We start from the raw sequence: 20779 nt of genomic DNA, 5'->3' as shown, positions 1-20779 counted from the left end.
AAAAAGTGGTGATTTCCAAAAATTCAATCTTGATTCTAATCAAATAATAAACACTTTCCAACTTTGCCATGTTAAGACCATCGAGAAAACCCAAGTATATACACATGAATTTCCTCGGCTTACAAGTTACACCAATCCCATAAGCACAAACAACCGCATCATAATCCACTCACACCCCATATAGATTCGATTTGTAAAAAAATATTTTTAACCAAGAAGCAAGGAAAAAACATTTAAGATATGTACCACTATTTGGGCATATGAAACCGGTCATGCCCCAACGAAAACCACATCGCTTGTATAACTCAAACGTGATAAAGAAACTTCATTTGCACCCACCTAGACTACCTTGAACATACCTGCTTTACTCGTGTTCTCAATCATGACATGCAAACCCTTCGTAGCCAAAACAAATAAAATTAATTTGTGTGGATTGTGTGGCTTATTCCCGATAATAGTAGAGCATCTTATGGTCCGGTGTAGGGTTGCAATATGAATATGGGATGTTGTACTCAATTGGGTTAAAATACCGGCTTCATCGGTTTTTGATTCGGTTAAAGAGTTATTGGATCTCCCTAGTAAAGACAAAAGCAATAAGGTGGAGTGTGAGATGATAAAGTCAATTTGATTTGTGACTTTTTGGTTAATTTGGAGAACAAGAAACGACAAGATTTTTAAAGACGTACTGGTATTTGTTGACAAGGTGGTTAACAACATCAAAGTGACAACTTTTTATGGGTAAAACATAGGTGTCGAAGATCGAGCTTGGATTGGAAAGATTGGTGTATGTTTAACTTTCTAAACTTTCTCATTTAGATTGCAATATGTATTGTTTGTGCTTTCTTGTTTTACTTTGTACATTTATATTGAGCTTTTGTGGCTTGTGAGTTGTTTTTTTTTATTTAATGTTATTGGTCTTTCAAAAAGAAGTTTTGTTTGTCCGGAACCGCAAAGAACTAGCACATGTCATGTTAATATTAATTATGGAAATTGGAAAATAGTTGCAACTGCTAAGAAATAGCTAGGAAGTTAAAGAAAATAAATAATTTACACAAAGTTTCTAATAAACATTTAACGAAAACTTTATCAACGTTCACCACATGTAGATTATCATAATATCGTTAGCTAGTTTTAAAACAAGCCTACGAAGTGGGAAAAGGTAAAATTTCGAATCATGTAAAAGAAAGTCCTATGCAAATTTCAAATTCTCTTTATGAAAGTAGAGTAGTGGGTGCACAATAATAATGATATTATAACAAAAATAAAGTAACCTATTATTCCAGATGATCTATTAGAAGAAGAATGGTTTGTGATAAATTGAGATAATATGCTTATAAATGAGCAAAAAAAAGACGACTTAGCATGTTTATGTTCGTTCGTTTAATTTTAACCGAACAAAGGACTGGACACAAACAATTAAAAGAACAAGTTTTTAGAAAATGAACATGGTCGTGTTTAAGACCATTCATTAATAGTTTGAACGTCTGGCTCCCGAACATAAACGAACAAACGACTGAGCAAATAAATGAAATAAACGAACATAACCAAGTGAATATCAACTAAAAGTAACTTATTTGGCCTAAAAATTAATAGAACTTGACTAAACTGTAACAGGTGATATCTTAATTTCATAAACGAGACGAACATATAGTGAAAGCAAATATTTGAGGCATGTGTCCATGTTCGCTCGTTTAAGTAGATGAAGAAAAATTTGTTCATTTTCGTTTGTTTATTATATAAACATTAAGCGAACTTCCTATTGAAAAGTTCATAAACGATTCACTAAACGTTTAGTTCGTTTGCATAGCTACTTATTATTCCTTGTAACACAAAATGAGATTGGCCACATATTTCTTTCCCGTCAATTGGTATGTAATGGATCAACATTTGATTGCCACCTTAAGGTGATGTGTAGTGGAGGGGCTATAATTGGGAGCGAATTGTGACACGTGGCGCCCAGTCAGTATGGAGTGGAAATTTGTTTTTGGGGTGTAATGGTGTAGGTGCTACAAGTTGGGCTCACAATGTCTTTTTTTATTATTTTCTTTTTATAATTAAACTAATTAAATAAAAACCAATTTATTAAAATAATTAAATAAAAATGCATTAAAATTAAAAAGAAATACAAAAAAAATACATAACTAAAAATATAAAAAAACATAACTAAAGAAAAAAAAACATAACTAAAAAAAGAAACTAATATCCATAATATTCGCGCATTTTTTCACGTCGTCGTTGAAACAATAATGCGGCATCCTCGTGAAACCCCTCCGCTTTTGAGGGATTCGTAGTCGTCTTTCATTTGACGTAATTCCAACGTCTGGTTCAGCTTTTCTTGATGTTTGTTGGATGCTCGAAGGTCGTTTCCAATTACGGTGGCATTTGTTTCCAAACGACCGACCAACTCGTTTATTTCAACGGGCTCCGTATTGAATCGTGTTGACGACGAACCTTTCCCCTTATTTTTCCTCGATCTCCCGCGTGGTCGAGGCAACTCCTCTACCTTATCGTCGCCGGGTATATTAAAATCGTCAGCTAAATTAACCGTGTTGTCCATGAAGAAGCTACGAGCATCGGAGGGTGTGTTTGGTGTGCTCGGATTTGTCGACGACGATGTCTTCGACCTTTTTGATTGTCGGGATGAGCCGGCTCGTCGGGCGACGGGAACGGTTGGTGCCCCGCCCCATTTCGCGCAACCGCGTAGTTTTTTCCAACAATTCAAATACTTGAACGGTTTCCCGGGCCGCTCAACAGTTTGGCCCTGAGCTCGAAAGTCGCTTAAGGCTTGAGTTATAATGTCGTCGTCGTTATGCCCGCTACGCCAGCCGGGCCCCTGCAACCGATTAATTATCCTGACAAATTTTTGACAATCGGGTTAAGCCCCTTCCAGTGGGCTTGAACCGCTTCTTTTCCCCGGTAGCCTTCGGGTTTATTGGTTATCACGAGCCAAGCTTCAAAGACTTTCTTCCAAAACATTTCGGTGGCTTAAAAGTTAGCTACAAATTAAAATTATTTGTCACAATTAGTATACATTTTAATAAACACTAAATACATTTATAATAAATACTTAATACTAAAAACTTACCGACGTCGGGATCCTCCGAAATGACGACCCAAGCGCTTACGAGGGCCACCTCCTCCTCCTCCTCCTCGCTCCAATGCTTGTATGGATCACGTTGCGCCATCGGCTCCTCCGGTTGTTTTTTTTTTGTGTTTACAGGTTGGCTTTTGGCTTGAACCGGAGGCCCGTGACGTTTGCGTCTCCGGCACCGTCTCCGGCTCCGACTCCGGTGGTGTAGACCTGAACGCCGGCATTGTGTTTTGGAGGCTGAGATGGTTGGCGTACATGTTTAGGTTTGGGTCGGAAAATTGATACGGATAGCTCGGTTGGTTCGGGTTCATCGGGTTCCATTGTAAGTTCGGTTGGTTCGGTTGGCTTGGTTGGCTCGATTGCGAACCATACGTTTGACCGAAACCAAGGAATTGGTAGTTCGGTTGGTTCGGTTGGCTCGATTGCGAACCATACGCTTGACCAAAACCAGGGAATTGGTAGTTTGGTTGGTTCGAGTTGTTTTTTAGGATTCATTTTGTTAATTTTTTGTAAGAATTTGGGTATGATTTTTGTATAAAATGAAGAAGAAGGGTGTATGTTTATATATATATATATATAGTTTAAATTAAATAATTTTTTTTTAAATATGATCGTTGTAACGGTAATATTTATATAATATTATTATTATTCAACTCTCGCCGGCGACAAATTTACCTCGCCCCTGCCCCAAATCGCCCAAAAATCGCCTGGGGGCGGTGTTTGCGCCCTTCCTCGCCCCAAATTGCCCCAACCTTCGCCCAGTACACATGGCCTAAGGAACTGATCACTTTTACGATGGTTTGTATTGCCAGAGTTCTAGTCAATCTTGTTTATTCAACACTTGCTTTGATTGACATCAATTGTGCTTTAAATAGTGAAACATTTAAGGAAAAACTTTTCAACTTCGAACGTTTTTTTATATGTAAATTCAATTATGATAAAGTAAATGAGGGGAAATTAATCAGTTATATGAATATTAACCAATGATGGTCTAATCCAACGATGGAAACTAAGTAACTAAATAGTTATAAATTATATGAAAATTGTAATTTATTCCAAGTATATGTTATTTCTATAATATAAATGATAAAAATATGCCTAAAATGGAGTTTTAAGAAAATGTTTTATAACCAGAAAAATCAAAGATATTAAGTAATTAGCTAAAAGTTAATATAGTATTGCAATATTAACAAAATACGGTAAACTATATAACACTTATAACATACATGATAATATACAAGACACGCAACATGTATCGCTATTTCTTCTTGTGCCTTTCGTTATATATCCATGTCAATAAAACTAAGGGCAAGCAAAAATTGTACCTAATTAAAACCAGAAGTCCGAACAAAAAACGCTTGAGGCCGGATCAACTATGATCGTGCCCATCAGTTTTTCGGTTATTATGTAAGTTTAAAATCTAACTTTTTAACAATAAACATAATTTGCTCAAATATTCAACCTAGATTACAATCCTATTAGAACATGTAAGTTTAAAATCTAACTTTTTAACAATAAACATAATTTGCTCAAATATTCGAACCTAGATTGAAATCCTATTAAAACATTTTATAAAAAAAACTCTCTTTCACATCTAAAAAGATATCCAAACAGATTGTATTTCAAAAATGTCTTTGAACTAATTCATCAATGGATCACTAACCCTAAACCAAAAAAATAGCCCAAAAGGTATTAGTCAATTACCAACCCACCCTCTCTCCGTTGACCAAACAAAAGTCAAACCACCATCATCTTGATTCTTGTCATCTACACCCTCTTGATACTCTCTTGTTCTCCTTCATCCTCAATATCCTCCTCTGCCTAGCAGCAGCAGCTGCACTCCTCACCGTTAGATGATTATCCACCATCATGTATTTACTTTGATCCAACGGTTGAAAACAACCCATGAAATCATGAATCTTGACACGTGGATCAACCTGATTGAACAACCCAAATCTACCCCCACTGTGACTGTTAACGGAACACCAATTGCTGGGATCTACCATCAGTTGTTGACAATGTTGTTGGCGTTGTTGTGTCGGAGGGGCAAACATGGAAATTTGTGGATAATAACTTTGTTGGTCAATTATTTTCCTAGAATTATTCCATTGGTGGAAATCTTCAATGTTTCTTGTAAACTTTACCTAAAATAATTTCAAAAAAAATAATTCAAATAAATAATTTACTAGCAAATTATAATGATATAAATTTACCTTTTGTATAATTGCTTTCAATTCCATATTTTTAAAAGTAAGTCCTTGATGCAGGGTTCTCATGGCCTTTGTTTCCTGTTTAAAATTTAGTAACATAACATTAATAAAAATTTGAAGTAAGAATTAAGAAAATATTCCAAGAAATTAAAAAGTCAAAAATAATATCATACCCTTAATAGAATTTCTTTTTCTTGTTGCATTCTATTGTAACTCTCCACCAAATCATCTGCTGCCTGTGTGAAAAACATTAAAAACTTAAATCATCAATATAAAGTAAATCTAGAGTAAATTAGGCATAAAGTAGTCAAACATTCACCTAAAAAAGTCAAATTTAATGATAATTGATGATAATTTATGATGATTGATTGATTGATTACCCATATGTCAAAATTGAAATCAAAGAAAGCAAGAACATGATAAGGCTGAGGGGTGTGGGAGAGCCCCTCCGCTCGCGCCCCCAGGCGCTAACACCACATGAAGAGGTAGGTCCCAGCAGAGCCCAGTTGGACCCGCAAGACTCACCTTAAACAGGGACGTCTGCGCAGAGACCAACTGGATCCGCAGGACCAACCATGCTCAGAGACGTGACGTCCTTACGCGCAGTACGCAAGCTGGTCCCGCAGGAAATGCCTCCCAATGGTGAAGGACTCCGCCTGTCCCCGCAGCCTCGGATACAAGCCATTAGGGAAGGCCACCCGCGCAGCATGGCTACACGCACAAGGCACTTAGCTCTCCATCATTCAGTGTCACCTGAAGGAATGAGCCAAGCCGGGAGCAATCCCGCACAGAGGCGGGAGGGGGAATACTCCCGCCCAAATAAGCCAGTCCGTATACTGAAGGATCTTTTACTGTACCTGACGAGGTATGGGCGAAAGATCTGATCAGAGATACGACAGCTCACTGATACAGTATGGCGAGCAGCATGCTCCTGTACTGTATCACTATTAGCCGCTGCCTACTCACCAACTACTGCCATACCACGTGCGTAGCCGTCAGTTGGTGGAACAGGAATAGTATACAGCAGGCCTGGTCGCTATCAGCCGCTACCTACCCACCAACTACCAGCAGGGCACGTGCGTAGGCTACTGTTGGTGGAACAGGAACACTGTTGCAGCCGGCCATACCTCCTTGGAAACCTACCTTCGGCTATAAATACCACAAATGGTATGACCATCTCATCTTATCTATTATCATCATATCTTACTACATTATCATATTATACCTGATATCTGCTCTAGCAATCTCTTAATATACTTTTATATTTAAAGAGCAATCTAGTCTGATTCTCACGCCGGAGGGTGGTCACAAGGAGGAACCCCCCCCCCTTCTCAGTGACGAGCTCACGGTGTCTGTTTTGCAGGTTATCAGAAGAACCATCTTCCAAGGGTCTAACCCCTCGTGGGAAACATCTCTCCAACCCCCAGGTTACCAGTAATCTGTCCGGGGTCCGGTTAGTGTTTCTTCATTGGCGCCATCCGTGCATAAAGCTAGAACTTTATTTTTCTCCAGTTTTTTCAAACTTCTACAAAGATGGTTAGAGAAATTCCGGTAACCACAACCCCAGCTACTAGGGGGAATACCGGCAACACACTTTTTACGAACACTACCCCGGCTACCGAAGCCGGGGCAAGTGAAGTAAATTTTACGAACACTACCCCACTTACCAAAGCTGGGGCAAGTGCAGTAAATGATCGCCTACTGGGATCCACCGATACCCAGTTTGAGAAACGAAGACTCCCCCGCCAGACTCTCGATGAAGTTAAGGCATGGGCGGAGGCACGACAAAAGGAATTCCAGGCTGAGTTGGACGAACGCTTGCGTTCCGTGCAACAGGCCGACGAATTCGAGTACCGGGAGGATGACTCGGAGGAATCCGACTCCGACGCGAACCCTCGCCATAGGGCAAAAGGGAAGCGTAAGGAAACGGAATCCCAACCGAAAAGGCATTTTGGACAAGCCTTCAAACCAAAAAGCACAGGTGGAAGTCCACGGGACTTCTCCAAAACGTTCAGACCAAACGTTGCAAATGCAGGAATGTCCACGTTTGCAAGGGACATTGCGGAGGCAATCGCCCCAAAGAGTGCCAAACAAATGCCTAACATAGGCACATATGACGGTTTATCTGATCCAGACGATCATTTGAACAGGTTCATAGCGGGGGCAACCGTCAGCAATTGGACGGAACCCACGTGGTGCTACATGTTCCAAATGACGCTTGTTGGGGCTGCTAGAGCTTGGTTTGATCGTCTACCGGCCAACCACATCTACGACTGGGCAGACTTCCAACAGAAGTTTAGCCAACACTTCAGCCAGCAACGGAAGTATACCGAGGAGCAATGGACAATCCTCAAATGCATACGAGAGGAAGATGAATCTCTGCCAAACTTCATCACTCGCTTCAACTCAAAGAAGCTAAGTTTGGGCAATATCAGCGAAGATCTTGTTCGCGCTGCCTTCATCCAGGGCGCACATGACCCAGAGCTCATCCGCACCCTAACGGGTAAAGATGGCATGCCATCCACATGGGATGGCATCATGACAGCAGCAAAACGCTATGCGGAAACAGAGAAGCAACTGGGTAAAGATCTCCCACAGAGCACAAACCTCTACACCCAGAGGACGAGAGAGGACAACGTCCTCACAGCCCGACTAAATAAAAAACGAAAGCTAGGCATTTGGCAGTCAAGGGTAAACTTTGACACCTCATCCGGCTTGCAACATCGGTTGGGCGGAAGGGATAATGTACAGCCGCACCGAAACTCCAGATGGACGCCACTCACCAAAAGCGTCACTGAGATATTCGCCACTGAAGAGCTCCCGTGGCCAAAACCTCCGATAATCCGACATCGTCACGATGCTGATCGGAGCAAATACTGTGACTTTCACAAGACAAAGGGCCACAACACTGAAGAATGCACAGACGTGAAAGACATGGTCGAAGCATTTGTCAGAGATGGGACGCTCGCGCACCTCGTGGCGCAATAAAGGCTGAGCAGGCGGATGCGTGTAGAACCCCAGCTGGGAAAAACGAATAAAAATTCCAGCTTCAACATTGAGACTACATGCTGCGTAAAGAACGAGATCCCGAACCAGGTGCGTATCGGCTCGATGGCGCTCCCATCCCAACATGGAATGGAGCTCATTTACACAGTTTGCATGTAAATCAATTCCAATTTGTAAAGAAAAGGCCAAGAGCCACTTCTAATGGAAATGATTCTCTTTTAAGAACATCGAAGCTGATGATTTTACATTTATAATTTTCTGAACACAAATATGCCGGTTTTCACCGCATAATTACGTGAGGTCATTGCATGGGAAGGCGGTCCTACCCGCACGAACCCAAAAAACGTGACAAACCTTCACGCAACCGCGCGTCGAACGGTTAAACTATGCAACACTGGTGACGGCATTCACATTACGTGAAGTCGTTGCGTGGGAAGGCGGTCCTACCCGCACGAACCCAATAACGTGGCAAACCTTCACGCAGGTCAGTTGAAGGAAAAGTTCAATTCTCCCATTAAATGAAAGTGCCGGTCTATCCGCATGAATCATGAAAGGAAACTGCACTAACCTATCGACAACCGCGCGTCGAATGATCAAAAACAAAATTCTTAAAAGGATAAGGAAAACCTACACGCAGGTCAGATAAGGGTAAAGTTTTGCCATCCTACCAAGTGCAAGTGACGGTTCTACCCGCACAATCACGAAAGAGGAAGCAAAACTTCACACCTATTATCAACCACGTTCAAAGGTTAACTTATCCTCAAAAGATGAGGAAAACCTACACGCAGGTCAGATAAGGGTAAAGTTTTGCCATCCTACCAAGTGCAAGTGACGGTTCTACCCGCACAATCACGAAAGAGGAAGCAAAACTTCACACCTATTATCAACCACGTTCAAAGGTTAACTTATCCTCAAAAGATGAGGAAAACCTACACGCAGGTCAGATAAGGGTAAAGTTTTGCCATCCTACCAAGTGCAAGTGACGGTTCTACCCGCACAATCACGAAAGAGGAAGCAAAACTTCACACCTATTATCAACCACGTTCAAAGGTTAACTTATCCTCAAAAGATGAGGAAAACCTACACGCAGGTCAGATGAAGGTTAAAGTTTTGCCATCCTACTAAGTGCAAGTGACGGTTCTACCCGCACAATCACGAAAGAGGAAGCAAAACTTCACACCTATTATCAACCACGTTCAAAGGTTAACTTATGTTAATGCCTTAAGAAATTTCGAAAAGGAAAACCTACACGCAGGTCAGATGAAGGCTAAAGTTTAGCCATCCTACCAAGTGCAAGTGACGGTTCTACCCGCACAATCACGAAGGAGGAAGCGAAACTATAACCCATTATCAACCACGTTCAAAGGTTCTTATTCTAAACACTTGAAAAATTGCTAATTTAAACTAAGTATGCAAGTCATAAGTTTATAAAGCAAGGAACCCAAAGAAGGAAATAACAATCTTATACGCAAAAAGATTAATATTTCAAGAATATATTACAAGAATGGCCGGGTAACTACCCGCCTAAAAGAATAAAACTATACAAGTCTATCTTAGCAATGGGAAGGGATCTTCAGGATCAAGCTTCAGGGCCGCTTCCACTTGGACCCGCTCCGTCAGAAGAACGGGGTGGTTCGAGGAACGCTTTGAGGACAGCTAACCCATCATCAGCAGCAGCTACTTCGTCCACCTTCTCCACCACTGGATGCGGGAAGGCGGCGTATTGGTTCAATGCTTGGTCATAAATGGCTTCGGTATCCACATCGAACAAAGGGAAGTTGGAAGGCGGGACGCCTTTCTCAACAAACCCTAGACCAAGCAGGAAGCCGGCCTTTTCCCCATCCTCATGAGAAGCGTTGAGGGCTGCCGTCATAGCATCATCGTAAGAGGTCTCTGAAAAGACCCGACGCACAACCTACAAAGAACACAAGTATTAGAACCTTTTCTTACAAAAGAAAAGCGTGAAGATAAAACTAAACATACCTGAGGCAACGCTTCTCGAAGAAGCCATTGGAGGGCAGCTTGAGCTTCGTTATGGGCGCGTTCGGCTTCGCTCTTGTTAAGGTTGGCAAGTAAAACTTCCTTTGCGGCAGCCACTTCGACGCCCTTAAGCTTCCGCTCGGTGTGGTCAAGCACCCCCCTCTGGTCCAGGATTTCCTGGAGTTTCTTGGCATCTTCCATTGCCAAGGCATCATGAGCGCGTTGGAGAGCCTCTAATTTGGCCTTGAGCTCCTCATTCTACACACGCAAAGGCTCAGCAACGGCTTCAGCCTTGGCAGCCCTCTCGGTTGCGTTTCGCGCAGTCTCCCTGGCCAGCCGAAGCTGTTCATTCACAGCTTGGGCAGCCTTGGAGCGGGCCTCGAGTCGCGCCTGAACTTCAACCTCGAGGGCCTTGAAGGCCTTCTCCTTGTCGGCGGCAGTTGCCGCCAGCTGTTGGTTCTCCTCCCGAAGAGCACGCGCCTCAGATATGTCCTTGGCGCGAGCTGCTTTCAACTTGTCGTTTTCACGACAAAGCAGCTCGACGCGCGGCTGCATCCGGGCCTGGAGAACCCGAAGCTCATTAGTTAGCCTACCCTCCTGGTAGCTAACCATGGCTTCCCCCAACGCACCCGGAGGAGCAGCGTGGCGAGCCCAGTCCACGCACTCCACAGGTGTGCGAAGGGTTGTTCCTCGGCGTATGTTCCATCGTGGAACATACACTTCATTGGAATCCGACACTGCAAAAGAAACAAAGGCAGTAAGGAAAAGATGATAGAAAACAAGAGAAAAGAAAGGAACCCTACGCACCTGTAGGGTCAATGACAGGCCGATAGCCGCCAAACCCATCACCTGAACCTAAAGGAAATCCATCCAACAGGTCAGGCAGACGGGAAGGTGGCAAAGATCGGCGGGAAGCCCTGCGCGTACCTGATGGTCCGGCCATCGGTGCCGGTGGCGCAGGCATGGTGGCAGCCGCCGAGGTCGCCGTTGTGGTCGCCGCCGCGGTCGCCGCCTCGTAGGCAGCAGCAGTAACCGCCGGCTCTGTGAAAGATGCTGTAAAAATCGCACTCACAGCCGGCGGTGACGTCATCTCCGCTGGAACAGTCTGCTCAGAGGGAACAACTGAACCAGCGGTAGCAGGCGCAGGCACCTGGGTCGACGCCTCAGGTAGGCTGACCAAGCCTACCGTCATTGACGGAAGGGTACTCCTCTGCGCTTCACCCCGGAATGCGTCAACATCCACGCCTGCACAAAGAAGAAAGTGTTAAAGATAAATTTATGAAGTAATAAATCTGCAAAGACAAACTATGATTGTACTTACGGGTTTTCTTGACCCTGAACGTACGGACGGGCGGGGAGGAACCCGATGGAGCCGGCCTCTTGGTACCGGTCACCGTCGTCTTCGTTGGTTCTCCGGAGGTAACGGTCGTAGCCTCCGGAGCAGTGGTCTTCTCACCACCGGGCTCCCCCGCCACCTCTTCACTATCTGACTCCGAGTCAGATAGAACAACTGGATCAGCTGTGGAGGCCTTCTCCTTCCCCTTCACGCCGGCAGCAGCCTTCTTCTTCCGCACAAGGGGAGGACCATCTGCGGATTCCTCAGAAGAAGATAGGATGTAAGGATTTCCAGCAACGGGTACAGCATTGAGGGGTTCAGGATAGAATATCTCCTTACCTGGCCGCCGGTGGCTCAGGATCTCTTGGCCCGGCGGATAGACCTCCACAAACCTATCCGCCGTTTGCTCCAGGATGGGCAACTCATTGTCGTCCAGAGCACGAGTGCCCACCCGCACGGGACTGTCAGCTTCCCGCGGGAACAGGAGCGACTCCAAATTATTCCCCTCTGAATGAAAAAGAAACAGTTAGAAAATTAACTAATATCAGCAAGAAAGACAAGACATACCATAAGGAATAGAGTTCAAACCGTATTCAAGAAGGATGGGAAACCGGGAAGCATCCTTCCATACCCGGCTCATCCCCAGCAGCACCATCCCGGACTCCGCAAACCGGTAAACCGGAGATTGGACCCGGGATATCTTCGCGAACCATTCCGCCTCCTGGTAGCTGGAAGCGTGAAGGCTCGGAAGCGCTTGACCCTTCTTGAACTTCATAGCAATGGGGATGGCGCGGGCAGAGATGTAGAAGAACTCCTGCTTCCACGATCGGAGACTGCGCTCGGTCACGCAGATCTTCAAACCCTTGATACGGGTTGTCAGGGTGTACCACCCCTGGACGCACCTCCAAGTATAGAAGGTCATCAGGCGGTCCACGTAGGGCTCAATACCCAGAATCCGACACACCCACTCGAAGTGCCGGACCTTGGCAATCGCCATCGGATGCACCTCGGTCAGGTGCACCCCGTGCCTCTCCAGGACACGGTACACAAACTTTGTCAATGGGAACCTAAGGTTCCCATAAACAAAGAATGCAGCATATACCCAGCAGTACTCCTATCGTCAATGGGAACCTAGGGGCATCGTACACAGTCTGGTGGGATTCAGGAAACTCAGGCTCGAGAGACTCGAGCATGAACTTCCTGACGATGTACTGGTACTGATCGACAGGTAGAGCACACTGGCATTCGCCAGCAGTACTCCTATCGTCGGCTACAGCTTCAGCATCATGAGAAGATATTTTTGCAGAAAGAAGAGTGATTTCGGGAAAATGCTTGCCTGAAAAAGGGGAGTATTTGCCGGAAATCACTAAGAAGAAGAAGAAGAGAGGTGAAAGTGTGGATTACAAAGAGGCCTCTCCCCCTTTATATACTAATCGCAATTAATGCGGTGAATTTAATGCGGAGGAGAGAGAAATCGACGGTGCAATGAAACTATGACACGTGGCAAAAAGCAAGCTGGCAACAGCTGTAGAAAGGACGTGTGCCAGTAATTTCGCGGCCACGCGCCCGAAAAAACACGCCCACGCGCCTGAAAAGGCGTCTGGAATGACCATGTTCTGTCACGTCAACATAACTTCCTGCACGTCCTGACACAGTCAGAAGAAACCGTCGCACGACGTTTCAGAGGTTTGGACTGTTATCTTTTCACCAACTCTTCGAATTTCAAAATTCAAAATTCGAAAATATTAAAAAGTAGGCGGGAAAATACCCCTTACACCTTGGCAAACAAGTAACCGTAAGACGGCTGCGGGTACAGTGTTAAGGCAAAACCCTTCACATACCTAGCACCCGCAGGGAATTGAAGCCAAGAAAACCTTGGTGAACAAGTAACCGTAAGACGGATGCGGGTACAGTGTTAAGGCAAAACCCTTCACATACCTAGCACCCGCAGGGAATTGAAGCCAAGTACCTCGGCAACCAAGTAACTATAAGACGGGTGCGGGTACAGTGTAAAGGCAAAACCCTTCACATACCTAGCACCCGCAGGGAATTGACGCCAGGAATACCTAGGAAGTAAAGTAACCGTAAGACGAGCGCAGGTACAGTGTTAAGGCAAAACCCTTCACATACCTAGCGCTCCGCTGGGAATTGAAACCAAGAAGGATCTTCTGGGCAATGCTTGCGGAAACGGAAATAACATCCCCGCATAGCGGGAACGTCGAGAACTACGTTGTTTGAAGCTCCAAGACGGAATTGGTGGTCTTAACATAATTGATCACTATGTTCAAAACTACCAAAACCTCATGGAAAATACATACAACTGGGACTCAATGCTCCTGACTTGCGAGGAGGTTACAGACCTACCCGCATCATACCCAAAGACCAAGCAGGAAACTCGGGCATTTCTGCAAGTGACAAGGACTTCCGCGGAAAGAATCCCCATGGAAAACCTTACAAAACCCTTTTCAAAACCCTTTGCTCAAGTCCAAAAGTTCACCTCACTTTATTAAACACTCATGAGAAGAACATTGGACTGGGGGGACTTGAAGAGGTAGGTCCCAGCAGAGCCCAGTTGGACCCGCAAGACTCACCTTAAACAGGGACGTCTGCGCAGAGACCAACTGGATCCGCAGGACCAACCATGCTCAGAGACGTGACGTCCTTACGCGCAGTACGCAAGCTGGTCCCGCAGGAAATGCCTCCCAATGGTGAAGGACCCCGCCTGTCCCCGCAGCCTCGGATACAAGCCATTAGGGAAGGCCACCCGCGCAGCATGGCTACACGCACAAGGCACTTAGCTCTCCATCATTCAGTGTCACCTGAAGGAATGAGCCAAGCCGGGAGCAATCCCGCACAGAGGCGGGAGGGGGAATACTCCCGCCCAAATAAGCCAGTCCGTATACTGAAGGATCTTTTACTGTACCTGACGAGGTATGGGCGAAAGATCTGATCAGAGATACGACAGCTCACTGATACAGTATGGCGAGCAGCATGCTCCTGTACTGTATCACTATTAGCCGCTGCCTACTCACCAACTACTGCCATACCACGTGCGTAGCCGTCAGTTGGTGGAACAGGAATAGTATACAGCAGGCCTGGTCGCTATCAGCCGCTACCTACCCACCAACTACCAGCAGGGCACGTGCGTAGGCTACTGTTGGTGGAACAGGAACACTGTTGCAGCCGGCCATACCTCCTTGGAAACCTACCTTCGGCTATAAATACCACAAATGGTATGACCATCTCATCTTATCTATTATCATCATATCTTACTACATTATCATATTATACCTGATATCTGCTCTAGCAATCTCTTAATATACTTTTATATTTAAAGAGCAATCTAGTCTGATTCTCACGCCGGAGGGTGGTCACAAGGAGGAACCCCCCCCCCCCCTTCTCAGTGACGAGCTCACGGTGTCTGTTTTGCAGGTTATCAGAAGAACCATCTTCCAAGGGTCTAACCCCTCGTGGGAAACATCTCTCCAACCCCCAGGTTACCAGTAATCTGTCCGGGGTCCGGTTAGTGTTTCTTCACCACACCACCGGGGCGCTAGCGGGGGCGCTAACGGGGCGCTAACGCGAAAATCCATGCAGGCGTGAGCCTGTTAGCGGGAGAAGAGAGAGTAAAGTGTTCTTGGTTTTATACAAAGAGCCGTTGGGCTCTTATTTAATTAAAAAAAAAAAAAATTCTTATATAATTATACCGCATTAAAGCCCCCATTAAAGCCCCCCACACCAGGGCCAGGGGCTCAAACGGGGGCTCCAACACCCCCTTATCCAGTTTCTCTCTCTGCCACACGTCATAATATTATTGGTTGGAGTCCCCGTTAAAGCCCCCATTAAAGCCCCCACACCCCTCAGCCGAAGGTAACGATATATATAAATTTTAAAAAATAAATAATAAATAAAAACCAATTAAATGTTGAAGTTAAAACACTTCGCTAAAGAAAAAAAAATTCAGAAATCAAATCCAAAAACTTAAATTGTATAAAATCAATCAAACAAATTTACCTTTCTCTTAACATTTTTCTTCACCGGCGGTAAAAAACAAAGCGGCGTTGTAGGGCTCTTATCAGCTTCAGCCGCCACCACCGCCGCCGCCACTTTCTCCGGCGAGCCACCACCAACTCTCCGACGAGTTTCCGATTCCGATTTGGAAACCAAGACAGATCTTTTCTTCTTCATGCCCCAAGTAAAACTACGTCGTTTAATTAATTCACGCATATTAATCAAGATTTCCGCCACTTGAGCCTCGGCTGCAGTCGGAATTCTTAAACCGCCGCCGCCGCCACCACCGTTCATAATCTGTTTCATTGAAAACCCAGATGGGATATTGCAAACTGAATAAAACCCAGATGGGATATTGTAAACTGGATAAAACCCAGATGGGATATTGCAAACTGAGTAAAACCCAGATGGGATATTGCAAACTGAACAAAACCCAGATGGGATATTGTAAATTGGATAAAACCCAGATGGGAAACTGCAAACTGAACAAAACCCAGATGGGATATTGCAAACTGAATCAAACCCAGATGGGAAATTGATTGATATTGATGATGATGATGATGATGATAATAATAAATGAATGGGGATCAGAAAGATGAAGGGATTAGAGAGAGAAATAAAAGAGATGAGTTGTCTGTTTCTTGGAGAGAAGGAGGATAGAAAAATATGGAAAATCTGTGCATATAAAAAGGGATGAAGAGTGGCTCATGCCACGTGTCTTGTTTTTAGAGATGGGGGGCATCTTAGGGTTTATGAATAATATCATCTTGAGTATGGTGATTATATGTTTGGTTTGATTTTATCTTAGGAAAGATCTTATGTTGGTGTTTGTTACCTTGTTACTAATCATCATTTACATTCCTTAAGTAATGAGTGCATAAATGTAATTTCATTTATTGTATTAAGAGGGTTGCCGTCGGAGCTTTTAGTTCCGTTGAGCGTAAAGTTAAAGAAACAGAGTGGACGTAAAAAGGAAAAAGGCGAGGAGAGAAAGTGTGTTGGTTGTAGAAGAGAGAAAGAGAGATTTTTAAAAAGGTTATTACGCGGAAGAGTTGAGATCGCTTGTGACGTATGATGGTTCGTGTATCCGTTAACATTTTTTTAAAACCTTTTGTTTTTTAAAAAATAAAATTAAATAAATATTTATCTATAATATTTTAAAATATATATATAAAATGATTATTTAAATAAAATAATAGTGAAAAATGAGTGTTTATGATCATTAGTAGTGATGGACACATGTATAAATGGCGGACCCACATAGAATATATCGGGGTCTCGGGACACCAATATTTTTTAAAAATTACTTAGAGGCGGTATATTAAATTTTGTAAGGACCTCATAAAAATTAATACTTGAAACCCATACTATTAAGGATGAACTAGTCTAGTGGAAAGTCCATTGTTTTTTCTTTAAGATGTTGCAGGTTCAAGCCTCATCATACTTTGTTTTTGTTGTTTTTTTTTATATCCTAGTCAATATTAGTTATTTAGTTAGAGTATTTGTGTTTTTCGTTAGTTTCTCCCATATAGTCATTATCACCATGCAACATATATAATGACAACATAGGTTTTGCATATTCTTTTATTATTTATCTTGTGTATGCATATTATAATTAATCATTTATTTGTGTTAGAGTTAGTTTTTTTATGTTTGGTCATGTATTTAAGACTATATATATAGCTTACGTTTATGTTTTCGGGTATGAGTAAAAATAAATTAAAAGTCTATGTTTTATCTAGTTTCTAATCTAGATTCTTTCTACTTACTCGTTTCCAATGACACCATATTTCCGTGTTTATATTATTTTCATCACATCGACCCGACCCGAATAGCGACCGGCCCGAAAATTTTGTAAACCGAAAAAATTGGGACCCCATTGACAAAAAATCATGGGTTCGTCACTGTGTATAATGTAGGTCATCTGCTATTGGCTCAAGAATCGGCTTGGCAACAAGCCACGCTAACTTGAGGGGCGCGAAACACAACTATTGTCCGGTCGAGAAAAGGCGTGGAGAGCCGGAGCGTGAAGGACATTATGGGCATGGGTGAAAGAAAATCTTTTTATGTAGAAAAGAATTATTATAAATATGCAAATCAATCTTTTAGCTTCATTTCATTAATTTCTTTTGATTTTTTTATTATTAATCACTCTATCAGGATTTACATTCTCACAACACAACTCATTGAAGGATGAAATGTGAAAACTCCATTACTTACATGACGTAAGTTTTTTTCTTATTTTCAGGGCGGCTCGGGCATAGGGCAATGTGAGTGATTGGTCGGGGCACTTAATTTTTGGGCGCACAAAGTTTTTATATATATATATTTATGAAAACGAAATATGTATATTTAATGTTGCACTCTAATTATACAATAAATAGGTTGGTTTAGTGATAAAGGGGTTTGAGTTCCAATCAAAAGGTTGCAAGTTCTATTCTCACTTGAGCCATTTTTAAGTATTTTTTTAAACCCATTAAGGCCTAAATTTTTTTTCTTACAATATTTCGTTATTTGTTAGGGTCTACGAGCCTTTTTATTTCGGCTCGGCCGAGGCATATAAATTTTTAGAAATGGCCCTGCTTATTTTATTTGTTCACAATTATAATTCACACACAATAACGGATTACTTTTTAGCATTTATAAGCAAAAGTATGCAAAAGTAATACGCTTTAATACTAATTCTAACATTCAGGGTAGCTAATGCGCAATATTGTTATTATTTTTTTTTTTGTTTCTTTGTAGTTATTATTTTGAATCGTCGTGGTCACATTGATTTTAGTTTACTTTTCTCTACTTATATTGAATGAAAAACAAATGTGCATTACAAATTTTGCTAAAAAATGATAATTCAATTAAGAATAGCAATGATCATTAATGCATTTTAAGACATAGCAATATTTTTTTTTTCGATCGGTGACTTTCACAGTTAAGTTATCTCATTGCGTGAACACGCTCACCCACCACCTACTCAGGCCAACTATGTTGACATGATCGGGATCCATGCTGGCATTCGAGTTTGGCTTGGCGATCCTGGTAAAACCCAGTTGGCTCACCCCACCCCCTGTAAGGCACGACAAGTTTTTAATGCTATGGTAAAATCCGGTCGGAATCAGTATTTGAACCCGGGACATCCCGATCATCCATCATGTTTCTGGCCATTGGGGCAAGCCCCGCTGTTTAAGACATAAAAATATTGAGTAATATTATGTAAATCATTCATATAAAAGTGTGAATATTAATTCTTATTAATGCTTTTATTCATTTGGGGAAAACTTTATAAAATAATAACAAACTTTAATCATTGTACCAATTAAGTTACTCTAACTTTATTTATTTCAATTAGGTTACTCACAAACGTTTATATATTTATATATTTTGTCTTGATTAGATTATATGATGAATTATTTGTTATCTTTTTGAATTATTATATCATTTAACTAAGTTAATGTTAGATGAATTTAATTATTTTTTTTAGAATTTTAACCATATGTTTAAAAGCTTAAATGATAAAAAGTTAATTAGTGTATGAAATTTAAAAACTAAAAATATTTTACTAAAAATTTATTTTAATAATAACAAAATTGAAATATGGTGGTTTTTGAGGTAACAAGCAAACGTAATTTTTATGTATTTTAATAATTAAAAAAACTTGTCTTTTTTAATTTGTTAATTTCTTTAATTAATAAAATCTATTTTACTAATTTTAAATTCCATATCATCGGTCCACATCACCGTTTACAAAATTTTATAAATGAAAAATATGCTACGTCAGCATAATTATCAACCTAAATGATAAAAAATACGTATAATTAGTACAAATGTGAAACTTGAGTGCTCTAAATGAGACAAAAAATTTAAAATTTATGGGTAACCTAATTTAGATTAAAAAAAATTACGAGTAACATAATTAAACCAAAAAAGTTATAGCAACCTAATTAGTGAAATGGTGAAAGTTTGTTGTTATTATATAAAGTTGCCCCCATTAATTTAATATAAACTTTCACTTTTTAATCTCAATTCAAATAAAATTGCAAGATCCTTTTACAGTTTTACCTACATAGATATTCTCCCTTTTATATCTAAATCCTTCAAACTTTTAGGTGGTAATAAACAACGGTGGTGGTTGTTACTTGTTACTGTTAGAGGTACTTGTCGGAAATGGTGGCAGCGATATGGTGGTTTGAAAAGGTTGAAGAGGAAGGGGCTTTATTGTAATTGACGATATACTAATTATCTATAAATAATAGTTAAGTATTAATCAATATTTTTCTATTATTTAAACCATTGAAATTAGAAAAGAATAAAGTAGGTGAAGCTTAGTGAACCCATCCTCCCTCATGGACCGCCACATCACCAATATAGAAAATTTTCACCTACGAACTTTCACATCTTTTCAGAAATTCGCGGTTAGGGTCGTAAACGAATTATCAAACTGGACGAAGTCGTGTTCATGTTCGTTTGTTTAGCATTAAACTTGTTCATAAATGGTTCATTAACGCTTTCTGAACGAAAAATCTAGTGTGTGTTCGTTAAGGAATTGAATGTGTTTACGAACAGTCCATAAACACAAACGGACTTATAATGTTTTTTTAAACAACATTCTTAATGCTAATCTTTAGACATAATTACTATAATAAATAAAGTTAAACACATGAAATGATAATAATAATCTTAAATATAATCATCCAACCGACAGTTTTATTATGATATGTCTGCAAAGCATGAGTTAGATTTGTTGTTAACTAAAACAAGACTCTATAAAACAAACCGATTATGAAACCAACTGAACATAAATAGAATTATAAATTTTAAATGTTAGGCGGTCATTACGAATATAATATAATATCAATATAAAACAAACCTTTTAAACGAACGTAAACAAACAAACATAAACGAACATAAATTAACACATTACGGAACGTTTACGAACACAAATGAACGAACACAATCTTTGTTCATGTTAATTCATTTATTAAACGAACTTTTTGGCCCAACAGTTCATGGACTGTTTGCTGAACGTTCTGTTCGTTTACAACCATACTCGTCGTCGAATACCTTACTTTCTCCCCTGTCTTCTACGTTTTGACATTGTGTTCTCCCATATCATCTGTCTATAAGTGGCTCATCACTTGCTGATGTGGA

At 41.5% G+C, this 20779-nt stretch overlaps 1 protein-coding gene across 1 annotated transcript; it reads right to left on the bottom strand.

Moving 5' to 3' along the window:
• Window positions 1-4678: 4678 nt before the first annotated feature.
• On the bottom strand, window positions 4679-16573 carry LOC143605855 (uncharacterized). The gene is made up of 4 exons (XM_077081823.1): window positions 15638-16573; window positions 5475-5537; window positions 5305-5379; window positions 4679-5235 (listed from the first exon to the last, which is right to left on the bottom strand). Exons 1-4 carry the CDS (start codon window positions 15938-15940, stop codon window positions 4855-4857), a joined length of 822 nt encoding a protein of 273 aa, XP_076937938.1. The 5' UTR covers window positions 15941-16573; the 3' UTR covers window positions 4679-4854.
• Window positions 16574-20779: the final 4206 nt, after the last annotated feature.

This window comes from Bidens hawaiensis, unplaced genomic scaffold (genome assembly GCF_021521415.1).
Source record: "Bidens hawaiensis isolate Kalapana, Puna unplaced genomic scaffold, B.hawaiensis_p1.1 tig00071746_1, whole genome shotgun sequence".
Classification (NCBI taxonomy): Eukaryota; Viridiplantae; Streptophyta; class Magnoliopsida; order Asterales; family Asteraceae; genus Bidens; species Bidens hawaiensis.
Note: the sequence above shows the minus strand (reverse complement) of the source record. Positions and strands in the feature narration are given on the sequence as shown.

Excerpts from the sequence above, each read along its gene's own strand:
- LOC143605855 (XM_077081823.1), bottom strand. The coding sequence starts at position 15,940 with ATGAAACAGATTATGAACGGTGGTGGCGGCGGCGGCGGTTTAAGAATT. Across the intron at positions 5,538-15,637 it reads AGAAAAATGTTAAGAGAAAG|GCAGCAGATGATTTGGTGGA; the intron begins GTAAATTTGTTT and ends TTTTTCACACAG. Across the intron at positions 5,236-5,304 it reads TGAAAGCAATTATACAAAAG|GTAAAGTTTACAAGAAACAT; the intron begins GTAAATTTATAT and ends AAATTATTTTAG.